The 23,205-nt window shown below is 42.5% G+C and overlaps 1 protein-coding gene across 2 annotated transcripts in view; it reads right to left on the reverse strand.

The window, feature by feature from the left end:
* The window catches only part of CNTLN (centlein), a 2,346,865-nt gene that overhangs the window by 465,050 nt on the left and 1,858,610 nt on the right, over positions 1 to 23,205 (reverse strand). For both annotated transcript variants that reach the window (XM_069625978.1, XM_069625977.1), the window contains exon 20: positions 18,266 to 18,469. In XM_069625978.1, the coding sequence (XP_069482079.1) occupies positions 18,266 to 18,469 (204 nt within the window). The remainder of the gene's footprint in view (positions 1 to 18,265; positions 18,470 to 23,205) is intronic.

The raw sequence follows: 23,205 nt of genomic DNA on the forward strand, positions 1-23,205 counted from the left end.
CTGCAGCCAACCCGGTGGGCCTTAACCACCGGGTTGGCTGCCGGGAATACCTGCTCAGGGGAATTCAAGTAAGCCCAGATGGCTGCCAAATATGTGCAGCAAGTACCACCTGAACTCCAGAGCAAGCCAGGTGCAATGGAAAAGCCCAAAAGTCATCCAGAGGACAGGTGACAGGGTCCAACCCCTTGTCACCGGCAAAACGGCAGAACCTAGTTTACTTGCTTTTATACTGTGACCGAGTCGAGGGACTCCTGGCCGGATGATTGATGTCCCAGTTATCATCTGATAAGGAACCAGGCCGCCAGGGCCAGTTTGACCGCGTCCGTTCATTTCAGTGCCCCGCCCTGCTGTGTCAGGAAGCTCCCACTGGGGATCGGAAAGATGGACGGGAGCCTGAGGGCACAACTGCCACAGATCCGAAAACCGGGGTCTCGATGGCCAGTGGGGGGCAACCAGGATGAGTCTGCAACCCAGGAGTCCCGGAACTTGCAGAGTCTGTTGGAGCTGTGCGGTGGGTGGGATCGCATAACACCCGCGTTGCCAACAGATCTGGACAGCGCCTCCCAGTGACCCCCGATCCTGACCTGCCCTTGAGGCAAACTGGAGGCACTTGACATTCAGGGGTGAGCAGAACAAGTCCAGGTCGCGAACCCCCAATGCTGGAACAGGGGCAACAAGGAGTCATTGTGCAACTCCCACAGTGTTGAACACCAAGCGAGCATTGCTGTCCGCTGGCAGGTGGACTGCCGCAATACAAATCCCCTCTATAAGGGCCCATTCCTAGATCAAAACAGTCAGTTGTCACCCCCAGGGTAGGCTCTGGTCGGGTGAATGGGGCTCGTACTGAAACATTGCCAGCCATCAGCCACAAGCAAAGATCGGCCAAGAGGAGCAGTGGTATTGGGATCCTGTCTGACTTAGACCATGCCCTGATCCCAATTGGCTACCAGGTGGATCTGGAGGCACCTCATCTTGAGACGGGCGTGCTGTACAGTCAGCACGAAGAAGGCCATCAGGCACCAAATGTGCTGGAACTACCATGCCAAGGTGGTTGAGTTGAAAAGAAAGTTCCCCAACGCCTTGCAGAGGGAAATTGTGAAAAGATAAATGTATAGTGCTCCCCTATATTTATATTGACCTAAGCCCAATTGCTTTACACAGAAAACCATGTTGCAAAGTTCCGATTTTGGATCAACTTCGCCGCCATTTTAAGATTCATCCCCCATTTTGTTTTCTGTTTGTACGATTCTCTGTTCTAAAATGGTGGATTATGTTTTCAGCTTGCAACCAAGCCTCCCGACCTTTGAGTCCTGTTAATGTTTAGGTTGTCCGAGAGCCGACTGTTTAGACGAGGTAAAGGGACCTTGCGCTCCATATGAACTGTCAACTAAGTATTGTCTGCGCACATAAGACTCATCCCTGTATAAACGTTAGGAAAATGAAGAACAAACCTCAAGTGTATACTCAGGACGAACTGCATTGTGCGGAGATGTAGAACAAGGCTTACCGCGGGATCCGAGAACATACACCACCATTGTGCCTTCATGGAAATGTAAACCTGTGTTATCCCTTTGCATATTATTGTATAAGCTGTACGTGAACTAGGCACGAACTCTGGACCACGAATTATTAACATGAAGAGAGGCTGGACAATATTATTTGAAATTGTATAACAGCACGAATGTTTAGACATCCAGCACTCTCTCACCTTTCTCTGTCGGGCTGGTACACATTGTGGGGTGTTGAGAGCCAGATAGCTATCTCTTTCTTTGTAAACTGTACAGTAGATTAAAGATCTGTGAATCTTGATAGCCCGTGTTTGGTGTATTTTATTTGTGGTACTCGGCCTCGATATTTCTTTGCTTTTACAGGTGGCGCCCGAATAGGAACCCTCAAGATTGATGCCACCTTGCTGAAGAGTTGCCACGGCTATCGGACCGGGATCGGATGGAGAGAAAAAGGGGCCCCTTTTTGGATGAGATGCAATACCTCAACAGTACTGGACAATCCGATCCCTGGACGGTGAGCACGCGTTCCGAGACGGCATCTTGACGAGGGTCCACATATCGAGGCAGCCAGTTTTGCCAAAATCACCAACCACGAGGGTCCTTTGTTGTCCTTAGTAATCCGATCAGACCTCTCTTAGTCCTTTGAATCAGGTGAGTCATGCCCCGATTCCTAACTATCCTGATATTTGATTTGGTGCATTGTCCTCGAGAGCACAATTATTGCCAGGTAACACCAGTAATCTGATATGCCTGAGAAACTGTCTGCGAGAGACAGACAATCTTTGATATTTGGCCGACCGGCGCCACAGGAGGGGTCGCCGGCATGTCTATGAACTGGAAGAACAGCATTTGGTAGTAGAGTATTCGATAATATTTGGCACAGACAAACTAGACATGTTTCTGAATTTCAGTGGTCAGTCAATGGTAGTTTTAAGACTGCCCGAATACTAGACCTGCAGTGTTTTTAAATGTAATACAGAATTAGAAAAGAGAAGCTATGTAGCAAACAGAGTAAATAGAAGTATGTATGTCATCATTTGTTTAAATTCTAGAGAAAACCATCATTTTATGATCAACAAAAACAGTCAGAGTTTGTTAGGAACATAGATAAGGTGCTTTAAAAATTCGGTGTATAAAGAATATATCTGTCTAAAAATGTTTGTATGTCTAAGATGAACTAATTGATAAACTCCTAAATGAACAAAGGCCTGGTGCCACTGCACCACCTCCTTATGTACCTATTCCTGCTGTCTTACCTCTTCTTGCTGTTGCTCCTTTTCCCGTAGCAATTCCTTTTCTTCCTGTTGTTCTCCCGTTACTAGTTATTGCTTTGTTTTCTAGTGCTGTTTCTCTACCTGTACTTCCACCTTTTCCGACTGCTACTGTTCCAGAAAGTTTGGCTTTTGTTGCTAGTAGTAGTATTTCCACTGTTTATTGTACAGGATTTATCTACTGTCTTTCTTTCCCAAGCGGTTTTGCTCCGCATGTAGCCGATACAGGGGTGAGCATTAAATCAAAAGTTGTAACATAGGATATAGTTTCCAAAGATAAGAGCAAAAGGATTTGAATGCACGGGCTTAGCAATGTATAGAGAAAAGCGAAAAATGTACTGTCTTAGTTAAAAAAACTCTTTTTTAGAAAGTATTCCCGATCAGGATGTCTTTATTGAGGTGATGGGGTTACATTCAGTTGAAATATGGAATAGAATGACGGATGCGGACGTCCAATAAAGGTTGAGGGATTCAAATGTTTTAGGCTATTCAAGGGATTCTGTGGAGAAAGTACATTAGCATGTCGAGAGGGTTTTGAGTTAAGAAGGGAGTTGGAACGGTTATAGAATAATGAAATAGATGGTGAAAGTTTGGACGCTTTTTATGCGCAGAAAACGGTTCCTTCCTCCTTGTAAGCCAATGAGTGAAAAGCGCGAATTTGCACAAATGATGCGCTTAGATGGATTTTTGAATGTGTTGATGTCTTCCATAGACGTATATGCTACGTATAGTCCGTATACTCCAGAAATGCAGAGGTAAGTGTTACAGGTAATGGTAGAATACCTGAAGGATGAGTGTATAAAAATGAGATTTGTTGTCCCGCGGAATCGAAGATTGTCTATAAGGGAGTCCTTTCTTGCATCCAATACTATTTCTATCACCACTTTTTAGCTGTTGATCTGACTTTATTGCTTAACTAATGTACGGAGTTGCCTATTTCTCAGTTGCCTGTGAGAGAGGTTCCTCAGACAATTGTCCCTAAAAGTTGAGGTTTTGGCTAATGCCGCACCAGGCGTTGCCACCTATGATATTGACGCACATTATGTATCATAGTTTGTTCACACCCCGTTCTCAAGACAGGAAGTGAATACCATTAGACACTCTATTCCAGATATTAGGTAGAATCCGACAGGGTTCTATAAAGAAATAGAATCTGTTTTGCAGTCGTCAGTTTTCACTTTGGGTGATAAAGATTTGTTGTTTCCCGTGCTCCTACCTGCTGACTTGTGGAAACAGATTAGGACTGTAGACGATGTAGCGGGTTTGGGTGCCACATGGGATAGTTTGGTCAGACAAGAAAAGACAAGAAAAGTTGGTGAGAGACCTCCAGAGGTGTTACTGACTTTGCCTGAGAGAATAGTGAAAAAATGAAAAACCTTAATCTCCGAGAGAAGGATAGTTTGGAACAAACTTACTGCTTGTATCCAAGGAAAATGAAAGGGTGCCACTGAATTCTCTGATCGATTTGAACAGGTATTTTTTGATTTTAGTGTATGAGATTTAAGCACCAAGTCTGGGAAAAGATTATTTGTGGACAAATGTGTGCGTGGATTGTTGCCTGATATCCAAGCACAAATGATGACTTCCGAGAGTGCTTGGCAAGCTAAATTGCAGTACAAAGTGTTGCATATGGCTCAGTATTATGAGAACCGAGTCAATAATGAGAAAGAAAGGATTGAAAAGAAAAAAGGAGATCTCAAAACTAAGGTGCTGTTGCAACAGATACTAAGAGGACCTAAAGGGTGCAGTACACTCTCGGGGACGGTATGTTCCACAGGGTAATGTACCGTTTGGTCCTGTACACGCGAACAAATGTGCCTATTGCAGACAAGAGGGTCATTGGCGAGCACATTGACCGATCCTTCAGCAGAGGTCGAATAAAACATATGGTGTCATGGGTAAATGACCCAGAGACCGCCCTGGTGTAGGGGGTCTTGGTAGAAACCAGTTTGCTCTAAATTCCCAGTCTTTTTCGCAAGGTAACCAGCAATTTAATGTAGATAGCAAAAATATTTTTGATAACCCTTCTACTGCCCATTTTTCTGAGGATTTTCCCTTCGAAGGTATATTGTTCTGTTAGGATAGCCCGAAGCAGGGTCTGGAACTGATGCCTGTTCCCGTTAATCAAAGAAGTCTCTACGATGAGATAAAGGTGGGGAATAGGAAGCATCTATTTTTAATAGATATGGGGGCACAAAAGTGTTCCATTGATCATTCATGGGTTCCAGACATTTTACTGCAAGGGTAGAATAACGTTTTTAGAATTTTTTGGTACGCTAGTGGTTAGTCTGATTTCTTTTCCGGTACTGATTGTACTGGGTCCAGTTGCGGATTATTGTCCGTTCCTTCTGACATCAGACTGTGGGGAGAATTTGTTTGGGTTGAATCTGTTGAAGGGATTAAATGCGGCAATTCATTTTTCTTCGGATGGAGTGCGTTTGACGATTTCACCACAGCAATTTTCTACCTGACAGTTTCTGACTTCACCTTTGCCGCCGGAATTTAGTGACGCTCCGGAGTGTGTATGGGCAATTGATGACAATGATGTTGGTATTTTGCAAATTGAGCCTTTTAAAATCGTTTTGAAACCTGGAGTTAAGTTGCCGTGAACTCCACAATATAAAGATTTCTGTTGATGGTGAGCAAGCTTTGAAGAGTATCAATAAGATTGTAGTTCCACAAATTTTAATTGTGCCTGATGTAACAATGATACTGACAATGATTCCAACTTTTGCTACTCATTCTAGTATTGTGGATCTTAAGAATGTCTTCTTTAGCATTCTCATTTACATGGATAGTAGATATTTGTTTGCGTTCACCCTAGGGGGACGCTTGTTTACATTCACCCGTGCAACACAAGGGTACACGGAGAGTCCGAGCATTTATAGTAGGGCTTTGAAAGGGCAGTTCAATACCTTTGAGTTGCCTTTTGCTTGTACATTTTTGTAGTATATTGACGACCTTCTCTTAGCTACAGACTTGGAAAGTGTTTGCAAAGAGAGAACTGTGTTATTACGTAATCATCTAGTAGAACATGAACATAAAGCTTAATTTCAAAAAAATGTGTTCTATTGACAGGAGGTCAAAGGAGGGAAGAAGATTGATGACGCCTGAATAAATTAAATATAAAAGTATTTAAATATTAAAGTACAAGAAGCATTTCTAGCATGTCTGTCCCAAATACACAGAAAGAAGTTAGAGCTTTGATAGGAATGGCTTCTTACTCTAGCACTAGCAGCTACGCCAGACTAGCAATGTGTAATACTTATCGTGTTTGTTTTACCATTGATGCATAGTAAAAAATGTCATGCCCAGTAAGAAATGATATCCAGACTGGCTGCTGCGCAAATAGGGGTAACCCTCTCGCCTTACTCAGAGGCACCCAGCCCATAACAAATGCAAGCATGTGATACATGTATTTGTGTGTGCATTCATACACGATACCCTTGGTAATTCATTTACACACACACAGCGTACATACACTTGTATATTCTCACATGCCTTTACAGACACAACCCCATGAATATAAATACAGACACAACCCCATGAATATAAATACAAACATAGTTTTTTTTGTTTACCTGCAGCCAGGCCCGGCAGCCTCAAGCCATCTGTCATGAAGGCCCGCTAGCTCCCGAACAGCACAAAACGGGAACCAGGAAACAACATGGCGAGTTTCATGGTTTTTGCATATTTGGCGTGGAATTGGAGAGTGTCCATCACGCTCCCCCAAGCCCTTTGAATGTGCAACGAGGTGCCCCCTACACACATTCAGGACTGCAATACCCCAGCTTGCTTCCCCAAAGGGCCATGCAATGAACAACTTTCTCGGCTGTGGATTGCCCATTGAACATACATACTTGAGTACTAAAACTGTGATCGAAACCGTTTTTCCCTGTACAGTTTAAAGCCTTCCCTAGAGTTCCCCCTCAGCTGCTTCCTGCAGCTGAGGGAGCACCCAGAGTTTTCACTGGGCTGGTTTGGCTAGTAATGGGTCGGCGCCCCATCACCCATTATGGATGAGCCACTCGCTACTAAGCCTCAATAACTGAAGTTGTCTTGAGGGCCTCAATAATGACGTTTGCAGGATAAAGGGGAATCCTCAGCGAATGAGAGGGATATCTTTATCAAATTCCCTGACATGCCTTCATGAGCCAGATGTCCATGAATGAATCAACCTCATTGTCCAAAGATGCATCACCATCACATTTATAAACTCCTCGGGACACATGTAAGCAAGCCTTCTGCTCTTATTGCTTGAGCATTAGGTCCCTGCTTCTGGCACATAAAAGTATATGGGCAAGGAAAAAAAGGATCGACTATTGGGAGGAAAACGTAGATAAGGAAGCGTCTATGAAGTTTTACATTTCTGGAGTCGCTTGTCATGTTTGGAGATAATGAGATTGGTTAATTTTAGGACACATCCAAATGTTTTCCCTGCATATCAATTGCAAACGAAGAGTTAAACTTCAAGGAGTGATGGTAGACTTGAGATTTTCCTCTATACTAGGCCCTAATGAATGCAAAAGTTATTTTCTAGAAACAGGTCAACCATATAGATTTGTCTATATTGTTGTTTGACAATGAAATATTCAAAATATTCTTTTTAATGTGGGTTTTTAAACATGTTGGTCTAACATTGACAGTATAAAATCAAAGGATAAGAGGTTTGGTAATAATCCCATTGTCTTCCTGGATTGACACCATTAGGTTGAATAACAGTGCATCCCTGCCCGATAGCAAACCTCAGCCCGTTCCTTACGGGGGGTTTAAGTGTATCTTCACCATTAAGGTCAACAAACTAATAACATTATACCACATCAAAAGACGGTAGCATTTAGAGATGGGCAGCCATTTTACAATTTTCTATCCCCCCCAGCCCCTACTCTTTTCGACAGTTGATGCACTACGCCTGCGAGAAAATGTTTCCAGATATAGGAGTAGCTTTGTGACTCCAGCGCTCTGCCACATAAGTTACATACATAGATTTCTATTTTTAAACACATGCATGTTAGGGGAAACTGCTACCAAGTGTCAGGACAGTTAAGATAGTTTACGTATTTATTAAAATCAAATAAATGAGGCCTCCACTGGTAAAGAAAAAAAAAGAAAAATACTCTGCTGCTGGAGGTTAGAGGGGGGTTGTAAGGCACTGTTCATGTGGATAGGGCAGTGGGATATAACTACATTTGGGACATTAAGTTGCTGCAAAATATTTCTTAAAGCAAGAGCTTGTCCGATGGGGAGAGAAGCAGATGTCCAAACTATGCAAAAGCTGCCCTCTTTAGCTTTATATGCAGACCTACATACAATAATAAGACAGAAAGGATAAATCTGTGAAATAAGATCTTCAGAGGCTGATGCTATTGGTACGTTTAAATGTACCCACCCCTCAAAAAATGATGGAGTGCAGAAGGAAACACAGTGTGCCTGCAAACGGGGAGCTGATGATGATTCATGTTCTGCTAATTTGTTGTTGATCAAGTTTTTATATATAGCATGGTTGAATATGTTAAAGCTGCTTTTTTATTTTTGGGATTGCTCTATAGTAATATCATTAAATATGATAAATGTGTTTAAATGTTGCTAACTTAATGAAGAAATCAAATTAAATAAATGCTGATTGAGTAATACTGGTCATTGCACATATCCTTTAAAGATCACTTCACTTGTGCTTTGGAGGTTACAACTAAGAATTCTTTTTTTTGCATGTAATGGCAAATAGTGCATTTTAAAGCCCCTGGGGCCTGTTACTTGTAAGAAAGAGGTTAGAAATAAACATGATCATTTTCAGCAGGATTTGGAGCCTGTTGTCTGCCCAAAACGGATTTTGCACAGAAAGTAGTGGCAAACATTGGTAAAAACTGAGCATTTGACAACCACTTCATAGAGGGGTGTAGTGGTGTTAGCAAGGCATTTAGATTAATAAATTGGCATGTTAATTTAAATGTATTAAAAGTAACTTAATTGGATTCGAACATGGGGCAAATTAATAATGATAAATGCACCATGTATTTCCCTTATTGCCCATTCTCCAAGTGCCAGATTGAGAGATTTTCAAACGATGACAATTTTCCAACAAGGACACTATGTAATAAATATAGGTGACACTAAAATTAATATTTCTGATAAATGTAATGCATTGTGGCATCAAACACAAATCTGACTTGTACAAAAAGCAGTGCTTGCAAATTGTTAATAAAGGACAGTTGGATATGCGTGCCACTTATTTGTCCATTATGCTCCTGCTAGCTATGCAAAGGAAAAGAATAGAACCAATTCCTCCAGGACATAAACATGGTTAAAATATTTTGCTCATTAATACATTTGTCAGCTGTGCAATGTATCTGAAGATGACAGGGTTTAACAATGACACTGCTTCAATAAGTAAGGACATTTACTGAAAAATAATTTGCATGGTGGAAACAAACTCAAATCTTGCATCTACAAAAATAAGCCAACTGGAACAGCAGCAGTCTCATTGGTCAACATTCTTACACAGTCCAGGACTCTGTCCTGGTTATAATGCTACTGCGGTCTCATCCCTTAGCACCTCCTTCTAGGCCTCCACACCATGGTCCAGAGCAAATAACGAGAAACAATTTAGGGTGCCGTGAGCAACATGTTGCTCCCGAGCTACACGTTGGGGACCCCTGCCCTAAACCCATCAAAGTAAGCTCGAGGGATGGCCCTTGTAGGTAGAAATGAGTGATGCAAATCAAGCCGTCTACGCAATCAAAATTACAGTGCCATATTACACTTAAGTGGGTGGAGTAAATCCAGTGTATAAAGTCATTACTCCATAGGAAAGGGGGCTTGTGATCATTTTGTTGCTAACTGCATAAACGATTTGGCCAATGGAATTCATACTGAATTTGCTGATTACACAGGGGATTTTTCAATTGAGCCACCATTTCGCCTATCCAGTTAAATAAATGTAATATCTTATGGTTGTTTCAGAAACCAAAGCGTCTCCTAGAATCTGATTTCTTGCTGCAGTTTCCTTTACAGATTGGAAAAAGAAATGATGCTTCGAAACAGAATCATGCAAAGTACACTTCCTGTGTATAAATAGACACCTCTTCTAATGGTATTGCTCTTGTGGTGTCAATCCCAGTTCATAATGTCCCTCCTAAGCGTGTGTTTGTTTAAACCTTTGTTTCTATTGTGTCTGTGCCACTAGCAAACCATTCAGGATATTGACAGAACAATTATATTTAGATAGGTTTCTTAGGCCCATCATCGTACTGGAAAATATTATGGTGTTCCGCGTGCAGAGGCAGTGAAGAATGCATGCACTGAAAATTGAACAGTATTGTTTATTTTGAAAAATGTGTTTATTGTGAATGACACAAACCTTTTTATAAACTAAGGGTGTGGCGCAGGTGGTCAACCCTCTGTTACGTGTTCATTTAGAGAGCTTGGGCAAGTGTCACTTGTTATGACCAATGCTAGCTTATCACCCACATCCATAACTATTAGTTATAAGAGATTTAACTAGTCAAATGTTTGGTACGTGGCTCAATGGAGTATTAACCCACCATCTTTAATTTCTGACTAAAACACCCTGTACCTATATCCACACTATGGGATTGAATTGTTATTATGGGTCACGAAATGGGTGTTATTCTCATCCGGCAAAGGACTTGATTTTAAATCAATATTTCAAAAGTTTATTTTCTCTGGCAAGAGCTACAGAGGCATGGTCAGCAAGAGTTAGAATCACAACTCTCAGCATGTGATTTTCTTCCCATTCTCTCTAGGTTGTTCTCATCTTCTCTGGGGCCAACTTCTTCCTTAATCCTTCTCCACCTCCTCACTTCAACTTTGTTACCTTTGGATATGCCACATTCACTTGCTGCTTCTTGGGGACCCCTCAAATGGTTTCTGCTCCCCATAAACAGTGATCAGTTTTAGTTCTTGTCACCACCATTTTGTTCCATTCTTAATACTAGTCTATGAGGTTGTACATTGGGAAACATTGGACATCTGAGCAAATCGTTGGTGTGCTTTCCATCGGCATCTCAGCAGAAAACTGCTTTCTCTGCATCTCAGCATTGTATTTCTTTCTCAGATACGCACTGCTCTCTAGGCCATGTACTTCCAACCTTCGGCTGCTACAAGACATCTTCTCTGGGCATATTCTATTTCTGATTCCCGCTCCTCTTATGGTGAGATCACATGATGATAGAAAGAAAAAATACTTCTCTAATCCCCATTTTAGTGAAGGGAATGCAGCTGCTTCATCACATAGGAGAGCATGAAACACACATTTTGGTTTTGTGGTGTGTTGCCTGAACTCCTGATATCCTTGCATGTGGGGGAAGCAAGCCACCAAGGACTGAGTTGGACTAGCCGCTACCTCATTTTCCTCCCAGAGTTAGATGAAGAGTGTTCTTACCAGCTCGCTGTCCCCACAGTTTAGATCCGCAAGACTATACCAACCAAGGAATTTTGTAAGACAGTGACAGACCAGGGACAAGTGAAACAGCATACATTGAACCGCTGTCACACAAAGTCATGAGTCACAGAGAAATACAAGTAAAATCCTACCATCCGAAGAGTGAGCGAATGTCGCCATGCAGACCAGGTGCACTGTAACGAATGACACGGAGAGAGATAAGAGCAGCACTGTGGAGCTGTAGAACAACATGGAGCCACACTTCAGCTCAGTGAAAATTCCAAGATGGCACTGCAAGCAGCAAACATCTTTACATTCTTGGAGTGTGATGCTAAAGGTCCTAAAGACCATAAAATGATTAATTAATATTTTACAACAAGCTTCATACCGGACACCGGTCTCTAATCACAGGACTGATATTGGAACCTGTGTTGCTTTGCATTGTCTTGCTTTCAAAACAAACAGGTTGCCCCTGAGCAATCCTCCCGGCCCAATTCCATACAAAGTTTATACTATTAAGTGTATAATGAGATATATTAGAATCTATCTCAGGAATAACCAATCGGCTCTGAGAGCTCAAATACCAATGAGGAATAACCTATGTGGGGGGACAGGAGACTGGGAGAATGTAAATAAAGAGAGACTCCTGGAGGAGGCATTCAGGTCTACCCATGATCTATTGACAGAAGGGGAGAAATCTAAAGAGAGTAGGCGAACAAGCTGAAAGGAGCTTAAGCATGAAGACCCAGAAAAGAGAAGATAACCAAAGTGTGCGCTCAGCTTTTCCCAAACCTAAAGGAAACAAGAAAGCCAAAGCCAGTGGCCATCTACCATTGACTCTGAGGTAAAGGAGGGGAGAACCTGAGCCTGTGGCAGGAGGGTGAGTGGGGGAATACATATTGCTGATTCTTGAGAATCCTGACAAGCAAGCCAAGGTCTAGGAGGGTGCTCTCATGAATGAGAATAAAGTCAAGGATCAGACTAGAACTGTTGTGAATCATTGGAAAGGCAGGTCCAGGAGTAGCTTAAGGAGTATATTATAGTCTTGGGGAAACCTGAAGGAAGCCTTAAGAATCAAAAGGGCTGGCGGAAGCCCAGAACTGATTATGGTAAGGCTGAAAGAAGCATGAGAGGGGAAAGAGCTGTGAAAGTGAAACCTGGACCTCTGCCAGAGGTTGGAAGATAGCTGTGAAAGCAGAGAGGACCGTAACTGCTACAAAAACCTTCCCAGACAAATACTTCCCTTTGTTTCAAAATTGGGATGGACTCTTGAAGAAAAAGTTCATGAACTTTTGCATTGGGAAGATCTTTGGAGTATTTTGGCGTTCTTAGCATAAGGTAACCAGGAGGCTAAAGGTATTTTTTCGAATTTGGACGTAGACTTTGTTGGCCATCTGCTTTGGAACATTATGTTGTAGACTAAGAAGACACACATTTGTAAGATTAGGTAAGGAACTTTATCATTTGAGACTGAACCACATAAGGTGTCAGACATCTAGAAGACACCTCTCTGTGTTGGGATCCCTGGTGTACTTTTTGGCTTTAGGATAAACCCCCTTTCGCTAGATCATTTCCGCCTAGAACCTATAGGCATAAACCCAACCCAACCCAAACCCTATTCACTAGAACGTACCAAGAAACACCTTATGTTTCACAACCAACAGTCAGTTGGTTGTGAAGGAGTGTCACTGCGCACTGGCCAGTATTGGCCCACCTGAATGAGTTAATTGCAATGCTTGCAAAGGCCAAGGTGACTCACCAGGCCAGAAATGATTGCGATTGCAACTTAGTCCTTGCTGAGGGGAAAACACATGTGCCAATGATAGGTTAGAAAAACAAAACATCTTATTTACCATTATTACTGCTGCCTCCAGTTAGTCTCCTTCCTGTCCTCATACATAACAGGTCAATCATAAACACAGAAAAGGTACTACAGTGGTCTGGTTGTAGTGAGGCAGCTGAAAACTGAAGAACAGGAACATGTCCTTTTATTCTTTGAGAACATTTGAGATGATGTCGCAAGGGAGTGGTAGAGTTGACAAAGCACCTATCAGCCAGCTTACAATGCATGCTACTAGTTCTAGAGTGAATACAGCCCATTCTGTGATTTTTGATTGGTTGGCTCCTCCACGGCACATAAGTAATCATGACTCTGGGACAAAAGGGGTAACACTTGACTTTATTTACTGTTTCTCTCCACATGATTGTCTTTTATCCCACCATCCACCACCACCACCAACTATACTGTATTATAAGTTCTCCCCGCTCTGGTATCAGAGCAGAGAACTCTGGTGGTTCATGAGGATGACACACATTTCCCTTCCCTTTCGCAGAGGATGCTTATAGTCACCTTAGCTCTCTTTGCATAGTGCCTGCTCAATTTTTCCTCTCTGCTTCACACCTCCCTGTTCCTTACCATCCACTCTTGGATACATGGTGGAAGGCTTGTGCCACTTGCACACTAGATTTGTGTTCCACACTCTACCATCTGTGGTTTTACCCACGCACTGGAAGACGGTCTTAACCCTGAATGGTCGAGACCACATTTGATCAGGTTTCTGTACATTAATGGGCAGATTAATAGGGACCCAGTTCCCTTCCTTTGATTATCGTTACCAAGCTGCCATGCACTTGTCTTATGCGGACTTATTACTTTTTTTTTTGCTTATCTTCAAACCTGTTTACGACTCCCTCCCATCTCAATTCTGACTTGCAAGCTCTTCACAACTATGTTGGGCATACACTGATACTAGGTTTCCTCCCTATAAACATTTCAAAGGGAGTAACTCCTCTGGTCAAATGCTGTGAAAATCCATGTGCCACTACAGTGTCATTAACAGCTTACTTCCAATCTTCTCCTACAAATAAGGCCCTCTCTTATCTGCTTTCCACAATAACTTGATTGCAACTTTCAACTATGTTGTTAGTTTCTGGATGATGTACTGAACTGCTGCAATGTTCAATGTTATTATTGCTGAGAAATGATTCAATTTCCTGTGAAGGCATCATGAAGTACGACACAGACATCAGATTTCATGTTTAAAGTGAAGAGTTTTATTTAACTGAAATGTCACGATGCATGAAGACCTAACTTGCCCTATACTAATGTGTGGTTTCTCTACCAGAATAAAACTAAAAAAAGTCTGTGTCAAAGAGTTCAACTTAAAGGTCTGTTTGTGACCAAAACCTATCCGTGCCCTCACATCTATATTAAACAGAAGTGTAGGGATGTTAAACTCAAAAGAAACACTGTTTAACCCATAGTTCTTAGCTTATTCCAGCTCATAGACAGCTTTCTACCAGCTCCCCTTCCCAACTATAAGAAAGTTCCATGAAAGAATAAGTCTCAAAGTTTACCTTCTTCAGTTCAAGCTAATATAGTTCCAGAACAATCCTTGGAGCTTCCCTTCCCCAAGTTTTAAGTAGCAAAGTCTAGAACAAAAGGGGTCTCAGGATTCTATTCCCAAGACAAGTACAGTTCAAAAGTGTTGTAATGGTTTTGCTGAGCTGGTTTTCTAATGTATTTAGCTCTCACCAATCAGGATTCTGTGGTCTAGGTGCAGTCGTTTGAGCACACGGTCCACCCCTCACAAGTCACGCAACCAGGATTCCTGAGCTCTTATTGCGCTGGTTTTGAGATGTCCTTCGTTTTCACTATTCAAGGTACTCTGTTCTAGGCGCAGCTGTCAGACTGCTTGGTTCACCCATCTCAGGTCACGCAACCAGGGTTCCTGGACTTCTGAGCCCAATATACAAGTTCCTTGGCGCTTGCTCCTGTGCGCCAAGTCACCCGTATTTAACTCTATGTTTTTCTTACGGCTTTTAGGGTACAATCTTATATACTTTGGTTTTTCCTGGATTGCCTCATGGCACTGCCACCATATATCTCACACACCCTTCACCAAGTAGTGTTTTGCCACACTGCATTCATTCATTAAAGTTCATTGTTCATGCTTTCTTTAGTCTTTACTGTAGTCAATTGTAAGGTTAGTTGTAATTCACTGTGCAACACTGCTTTACTATGATTTGAGTTTCAATCCAGAGTTCAAAAAAAGTATTCTTAGGTTTCTTGATCAAATTCAAGTTGGAAGGCACACTTGTATTATTTCAATGTAAAGATGTTTTAAAGTTCGTAATTCATTGTATTTGTTTATCTCAATGAGAAGTTTCTTCATAATGCGATGTTCAAAAATCTAAGTCTCATGTTGGTTGGTATTCAGTATATTTATATTTCCATGTAATGTTAAGTTTTCACGAAGTTTGGTATTCAGCATGCATTGCTTTTTCGCAATGGTAAGGTTTTATATAGTTTGGTATTCAGTATACCTTGGTTTCTTGTAATGTTCAAGTTTCATGCAGTTCGGTATTCAGCATAACTAAGATGATTAGGTTTTCAAAAAGTTCAACATTTCATATGTGGACGGTCACTTGCCTGTGGTCCTTTTAGGGGCTCCCAGGTGCTTGCGTATATCTCCGACACTCACCGAGGCTTGCTCCTCTGCCTGTGGGTCGTCCTGGAGCTCACTCATGTTTGCGTGTCCTGCTGGCACTCACCAGCCGTCTGCTACTGTTCCCGGTGTATTCTGTGGCAGTTCCCACTATGCTTCTGGATGGGGAATATTGCTAATGTGAGCCCTGCTCATCTCGTTTCTGATGTATGCGGACAGCGTACTGTGAGGCCTGGGTTTGACGGCATCCTGGTTCGGCGTCCAGTTCCTCGAAGAGTATATTCCTTGCTGGTCTCTATGCTTCTCCTTGACGGCTCTCTGATCTGTTTCGCCATTGTGGGCTCTCCCATTGTATACACCTGCAGCCCTCTAGCAGGCTGCAGTTGGGTCAGACTAATTAGACCTGCCTGACCATAGTTAGGCAGACATGCCTGACCTTCCCAGTGTTTGCGATGCAGCTTTCTCGTCTCAGTACCTAAGTGGTGAAGAGGGGTAATCGTCATTGCTCTCTGTTGCCTCTTTTTGGTCTCAATACTGTCAGATGTTGTGTGTGGAATCCTGAGGGAAATTGGTTTATAACAGCCTAAAAAGGTTGGGGGAGGGTTAGGTTGCCTATTACTAGGAGTAAGGGGATACCATGTCTCACCTACGGGCAACCCACTTCCAATCATCAAGGACCCTCCACCAAGATGATCCTCTGTCTCTTCTCCACCCCCAAGGTCAGGATCCAAAAGTGATAATACCCTGGGGTTTCTCACATTCCCTAGAGACTAATTGGACTCAACTGTCTGTCACCAGTACTGTGGGATACCCTTCTCTCCTAAACGTACTTTAAAAAAAACTTTTAATCAAGTCTTTAGTGCAAATGTTCTGTACACAGAGAATTTCTACCCATCTGGATACACAATCTATTAAAACAATGCAATATGTTTGCATCCTTGAGTTCTTCCTCGCTCCACAATGTCAAAACCCACCCTTTCCCACAGTAATCAGGGAATTGTCATTATGGTCATGGGGTTAATTCTAGTGGAACATGCATTTTCACTGTTCTCACGTGTAGGACATTAACTTATAAAGCTTGCACTTCACTTTGACTTGCAAATCACATATAGGCTACCAATATCATTGTCAGACCCTCATCTTTGTTTTGGCCATGGCTTGAGGACCCTCAATCGCCATTCTTTTAACCTTGTCCTTACATCTTCTAGTGGAATGATCTGGCCCCTCCTCAGTACACAACCTGGTGATGTGTGTAATTACCCTTGTACCATTCATGGCGCTTTGCAATTCAGTCTTTGTAATACGTGCTCATTGATATTGTTGTTCGCCAACGGCATCTTTACTATACTACTGCTTTGTCTCACTCTACCATGTTCAATACATCTTATGAACTGCATTTATTGTATATCGAGTGGCCAAAAGATGGACAGAAAGTAGCAATGTACTACTAGGAAATCAATGACTTCTTAGACAACCTGCTAACTTCTGGTACTGACTAGAGAATCTAGCATCTGCAGGCAAGGAAATAGTCTAGAGGTCCATGCTGTGTGTAGTGGGGGCTGGATTAGGTGACTGAGGGGGTTGCCCACTGTGGTGAACAAAGCATACTAAACAGATAATGTAGCATTTGGGAATGATAGGGTGTTGCTCGCTTAGTAACTTTCTCTCAAACAGAAATAGCTAAACCCAACACGGAAAAACGATGTTATCATCAAGTTGAAAATGTGCCCGCTCCTTCTGGGGAGCTCTTACCAAGAATATGTGTCACATTCCAAAATGGCAATTTATCTGAAAGATTATGTAACAAGGTCCCCTGCCAGTATGGACGGTACAGTCACAGGCAGGCTCAAGAGAGCTTGCATATACCACATTGGGATCAAAAGAACACCCCCCCCCCCCTTCCCCAGAGCCAGAGAAAGCCACACGCGGAAGCACCCTTAGCCTCGAGGAAGCCTGAAGCTCCCTGAAAACAGATCCAAATGACTAACATTGTAAATAATTCCTTCCCCTGTAAGGAAAAAGATATATAGGAACTCCTTGGAAACAGTATTAGCCTAATTGACCTAAAAACATTTAATCTAATTTTTGTTTAACTCTTTTTCGGTCAAATTTTATTAAATATATATATGGGGGTGGGTAAGGGTATAGATTAGGTTGAGGGGAAGTGGGGGATGGAGGGGTTGGGGGTGGACTCCCCCCGCATTTTAGACCAAAAAAAAGGTCAAATAAATTCAATCAAATGTGATTGGGTCAAATGTTTTAGGTAAAATAGATCCAAACCTTGGAAACAGCTTTTTGCATGGGAGACGTGGGTATGGGACCTGGAAGCATAGTGACCAAGGACAGAGTCAGAGGCCCAGACAGCTTTTTCTGCAGGAGAGTCCTTGAGGTGAAGATATCCACTGAAAGATGTTTGTTAAACAAACACAGTGCCTTTGGCAGTGCTGGCAAGTATTTCCATAAAATAATATGCATATGCCATGTTAACATGTTTTAAAGTAGGAATATTTACATGTTTTAAAGTAGAAATAACTTTGTACAAATTCTTCTAAAAATTGGTTTGACATATTACTTAATAGTACAAGTCCTCGTTGCTTCATCAAACTCCAATCCTAAAAATGCATGGTACTATTTTACCTTCAGTTTAGATTGTAGCTGCTTTACTTCAAAATCTACAGCCCTTGAAGCTGTGTCAGGAATAGCGTGGATCTGACTAGATGTTGCAGGGCATAGCACTTCTGTGGAAAGTTTGGCTTGGGTCAACTGTTCCCTCAGCTGATCTGCTATTTTCTCCAGATCTTCTTTCTCCCGTTGAATTAACGCCAGGTCAGATGTCATTTTCTAACGTTCAGAGAAATAAAAAGGAACAAATTTCAAATGAAAACCAGTGTCAAATAAAATAGCCATGCTTTAATATTTTTCATTTTAAAAGCTTAGCGCTGTCATTCTTATTCCTTCAGCTTAAGCATCATGCAACTTTTACCCCAGCCACACGGGTAGGTTCAGCGCAAAAGCACTGAGGACTTCAAATTTGGTATAAATAGTAATTATTCAAAATCTAAAGCTCATACCACACTGTTATATGAGCTAAGTTTATCTGGGTTGCGCTGTACATGCAGTAATCCCCTATTTTGAAGGACTGGTGTCCAGAAATCCACACCATGGGAATCAAGCACTTTGTGACAAAGTCACTGTGGCCCCAGCAGCAAGGGGTGACTGGTGAGCTTTAGGGGCCTGAGAGAGCATCCTACTACATGATGCAATGGAGGCAGTAAATGGGTAATCCTTCACAGCAACCCCTGTAACATCAATGCAGACAATAAAGATGACAAGAAAAATACAAAACACATTTACCTACTACAGATAGACAGCAAGATACTGGCTGCAGACTCCCTGTTCACTTAACATCATTTGTGGCCCCAGAACAAGCAGGCTTCATCCCGATGGGACAGACAGCAGACAACATGAGGAGGGTATGCCACCTCATAGAAAAGGTAGAACGCACAAACATACAGGCGATACTAGTGGCTTTGGACGCCGAAAAAGCGGTTGACAGAGTCGAATGGATGCAACTCTTCTCCACGATGGAACGTATGGGACTTGGGCAATCTTACATACGAATGATAAAGGCCAATTATACATTTCTATCGATAAGGTTATCAATAAATGGCCTCCTCTCTTCCAGTGTGGCGATAACTAGAGGCACCAAAGAGGGATGTTCGCTTTCACGCCTTTTTTACACCCTGTATCTGGAACCCCTGCTTGTGAAAATACATGGGCAGAATCAGATCCAGGGCATACATATGGGAGGGGAAGAGCATCAAATGGCCTTCGCAGATGATATGCTTGTGGCCTTGACAAACCCAGACCAGTCACTCCCAGCACTGCTTCGGGAACTAGATAGGTTTGGCACCATATCCAGACTCCAAATAAATAGACACAAGTCAGAGATTTTGAACTTAACAATGGACCCCAAGGACCCCGAAGAACTGTCCCGCAATTCCAGCATGAAAAGGGCTGCAAACAACATCACCTATTTAGGAATTAAACTGACATCATTAGTGTTACAGCTATATGCAGCACATTTTCCGAGCCGGCTAACTCAGCTGAAGGCGACCCTAGAGAAATGGAACCCCCTTAACACCTCATGGTGTGGCAGTTTGGCGGCGGTCATAATGACCATCTTACCGAAGCTCCTCTACCATTTCCAGACGCTCCCGATAAAGCTACCGAAAACATTCTTCAGCTCATTAAATAAGATGGTATTGGCATACATATGGGGAAACAAGAAGCCAAGAATTTCTATGACAACGCTAACCGCACAGATACAAGAAGGTGGACTGTCATTTCCCCACATTAGGAAGTACTACGAAGCAGCACAATACGAGTAATAAAGGAGTGGGTGGCACACACCCCCCTGCTCACCGGGGCGAAACAAGACGAGGCAGTGGTTGGCACCCCTCTTTCAAATCTACTCTGGAGAGACAAGAGATATAGGTACCCGAACACCAAAGTCAGCAAAGTCTTGGGGGCAGGCTTAGACGCGTGGGACACAGTGGTCGAATGAGGGAAGCTGACCACCTACCCGTTGCCTTTTACACTGCTGTTTGGAAATCCAGACTTTCGACAAGGGATGGACCGCAACGCTTTCACCACCTGGAGGCAAGCGGGATACACCAAGATTCGAGACATGTTCAAGGGGGTCAGCGATCAGGACATTCCAGGAATGCCTCCAGGAGATGGGACTAAAGCCACAAGAAGAGTGCCATTACCTCCAACTAACGCACTTGTTGTTGACTCTGGCTTATAGAGAGGCATAAAATTCCACAAATAGCGCAGTCTATACAACAGAGAGAAACATGGCAAAAGATCGTTCTTCAATGGCATCTCACCCCCTAAAGACTGCATACCATCTACCCCACCTTTAATGCGAACTGCTGGCGTGGCTGCCAACAACGGGGCGATTGGGAACACATATGGTGGAGCTGCCCAGCCTTTACTGGTTTCTGGAAGGATGTAAAAGAGCAAGTAGGGAAAATGGGGCAGGGAACAGGGGCCCTAGAGGATAGGGTTTGGATGGCAGGTCTCTGAAACCCGACTCAGAGAACGCACACCAAAATGCAGCAGAAAGGCATATTGCTGATTATAGCGGCCTGGCTAACAGTAGCACAACTCTGGAAACAGAAAGATCCCCCAACTCAATTTCAATGGCTTCAGAAAGTCTGGAACTTCATTTCATTGGAGTGGATGACATATAAAATTCAGGGAACTCCAGAAGATTTCAGCTCGAACTGGGGCATCATCCTGACGTATCTGCAGAGCGACTACATGCTACAATGGAGCCTGCATAAGATTTGTATCCTGAACCTACTATAGCCTGAGTAAGAGAACACTAAAAGATGAATTCAAGGCGTCCGCCATCCAGGGGGGTGGGGGGACGGGTGTGAGGGTACAGGGAGGGGCATGGGGGGGGGGGTTTGTTGAATTGTTTATGTAGTATCCAGTTGAAAACGAATAAAAAATTATCTAAATGAAACATAAAAAAACAAAGCAGGTGTAGATGCTCAGAGGCCCACAGCACCTCCTGGTCAAGCAGGGTACCAAAGCAACAGTTGGCCCAAAGGTACCTGAACCTGTGATGTGTTGGTGGAACCCACTTACTCGCAGCAGGCCATGTTCCCACTGAGCTATCACATTCTCTTTCAGAATTATTCTGATTAACGTATTTAGAGAGATTTGAGGAGTCTTTATGGTAAAGGATGTTTCTCTGGTTTTCTTCCAAATCATCAGAAGAGGCGTCTGGAGTTTATCCTCGGCACACAATACATGTGGAGAATCATTGAATTTTGTGGCAAACTGCAACATTTTGGACAATATTGTGGGGCGTGAGAAACTGGTCAAAATGTAATCACACATTTTTGGGGAAAATAGGCATAAGAAAGGCAAAAACGGTAGGGCTGTTGCAGAAGATTTAACGAACTGCTAAAAATAATACTACATTGAAGTCATTGTAAAACATGCAGCATTAAAGCATCGACTCAAAGCGAAAAAAAATATATATGGACTTCAATTCCCATAATACCTATGGTACTGAGACGAAGAAGAGGAGAGAAGAGTCAATGTGGAATAGGAACAACCTTAAGCCAAAGATGCAGAATTCAAAGAATATTCAGCTGTGTGCGAGATTTAAAAATGGTGCGTCTTGCTATGCACTGTGTTGCAGCAGGAGAGGAATTGGTTGCAGCCTGAATGAGGGAGAACATTCTTGTTAGGCTAGAGTCAGATAGGCCTTCATCCCATACCACTTTTATTTTTTAATAAACATGACATATGTTGTGAACATTTCAACTTTGTGTTTGTCTCTCATTTCTGACCCCTCGCATTTAACGCTGTAAAAATGAGGGGGAAAGGTGGAATATTGGGGGAAAAACAAAGAGGGGTGACTAACACCTTGGAGTTGATATCGGTGGCTTTATGAAATGAAAAAATTGTAGATGTCAAAGTCACACCTTAAAATGCCAAGAACTGGAATCACACTATCAATATTCACTGGTATATCTGATCATGTTGTGCTTTTCATGCTTGTGAAAGTTGCTCTATATCTTCCAGGTAGAGCACGGGCAGCATAGGCCAACCAGGTAATTAACAATTAACATGCAATAAAGTTGCTTGGAATCAATGATTATCATTTTCAGTATTTTTTGGGTAAGTGACATTTTATATTCTTGATTTTTGGTCCTGCTTTTTTTGGTTAATGGTGGAAGTAAACCTGGACATGCAAATGGCAGCGGTGCGCGCATGGTGTAAATCCCTGTGACCCAACACCCACAAGCACATTGGCACATGGATACCTTTCACATTTTTTACCATTGTCCCTGGTGGTGTGTATTTACTGGCTAATTCCAGCATTAGCTGCTCTTCTCCAATGCCTCCCTTTTTTCTCAGTACACTTGGATGCAGAGCAACAATGGAGATTACCAAGCATTTCTTTCTATGTTCAGATTACCCTGTGTTTCACTACATGCTACCAAAAGGTTCTATTTGTCTTGTAGTAATTGCCCTGCTCACGTCTTGAGTAGCTGTTGATCATTTGATGTTACTATAAAAGCAAAACACATGTCACCAATTACATTTACATTTTTCTTAGGTGGGTTTGGACAGTATTTGCAAATCAAAAACCGGTAATACGTTGCCTTAAGTAATAAAGGCTTATCTCATTGTCTTGCTCAACATGGATGACTTGTCCCTAAATCAACACTAAAATGGAGTTCCTTTTGGTGTTTTGTATAATGCATGCAGCACTCCAGGCTTCCCAGAGGTTTCATTTAAGCAGACTAGCCAAAAGATCAGCTTAGTTCACATGAGAGTATAGGACAACGGGCAGCTAAGATCTATGATAATTGAACATCTCCAAACTGAAGAAGTACAAAGGACAGAATGAAGCTTCTCCTGCACATCTATGGAAATCTTCAATGCACTGCCCCCCAAACTAGCACCCGCTCACATCCACCTTGCTCCATGCACATTTACTTCCTGGAACAGCTTGAACATGTTCCTCTTCAACTACACTTCATGGA

This window comes from Ambystoma mexicanum, chromosome 6p (assembly GCF_040938575.1).
Source record: "Ambystoma mexicanum isolate Mex_15411 chromosome 6p, UKY_AmexF1_1, whole genome shotgun sequence".
NCBI classification, from domain to species: Eukaryota; Metazoa; Chordata; class Amphibia; order Caudata; family Ambystomatidae; genus Ambystoma; species Ambystoma mexicanum.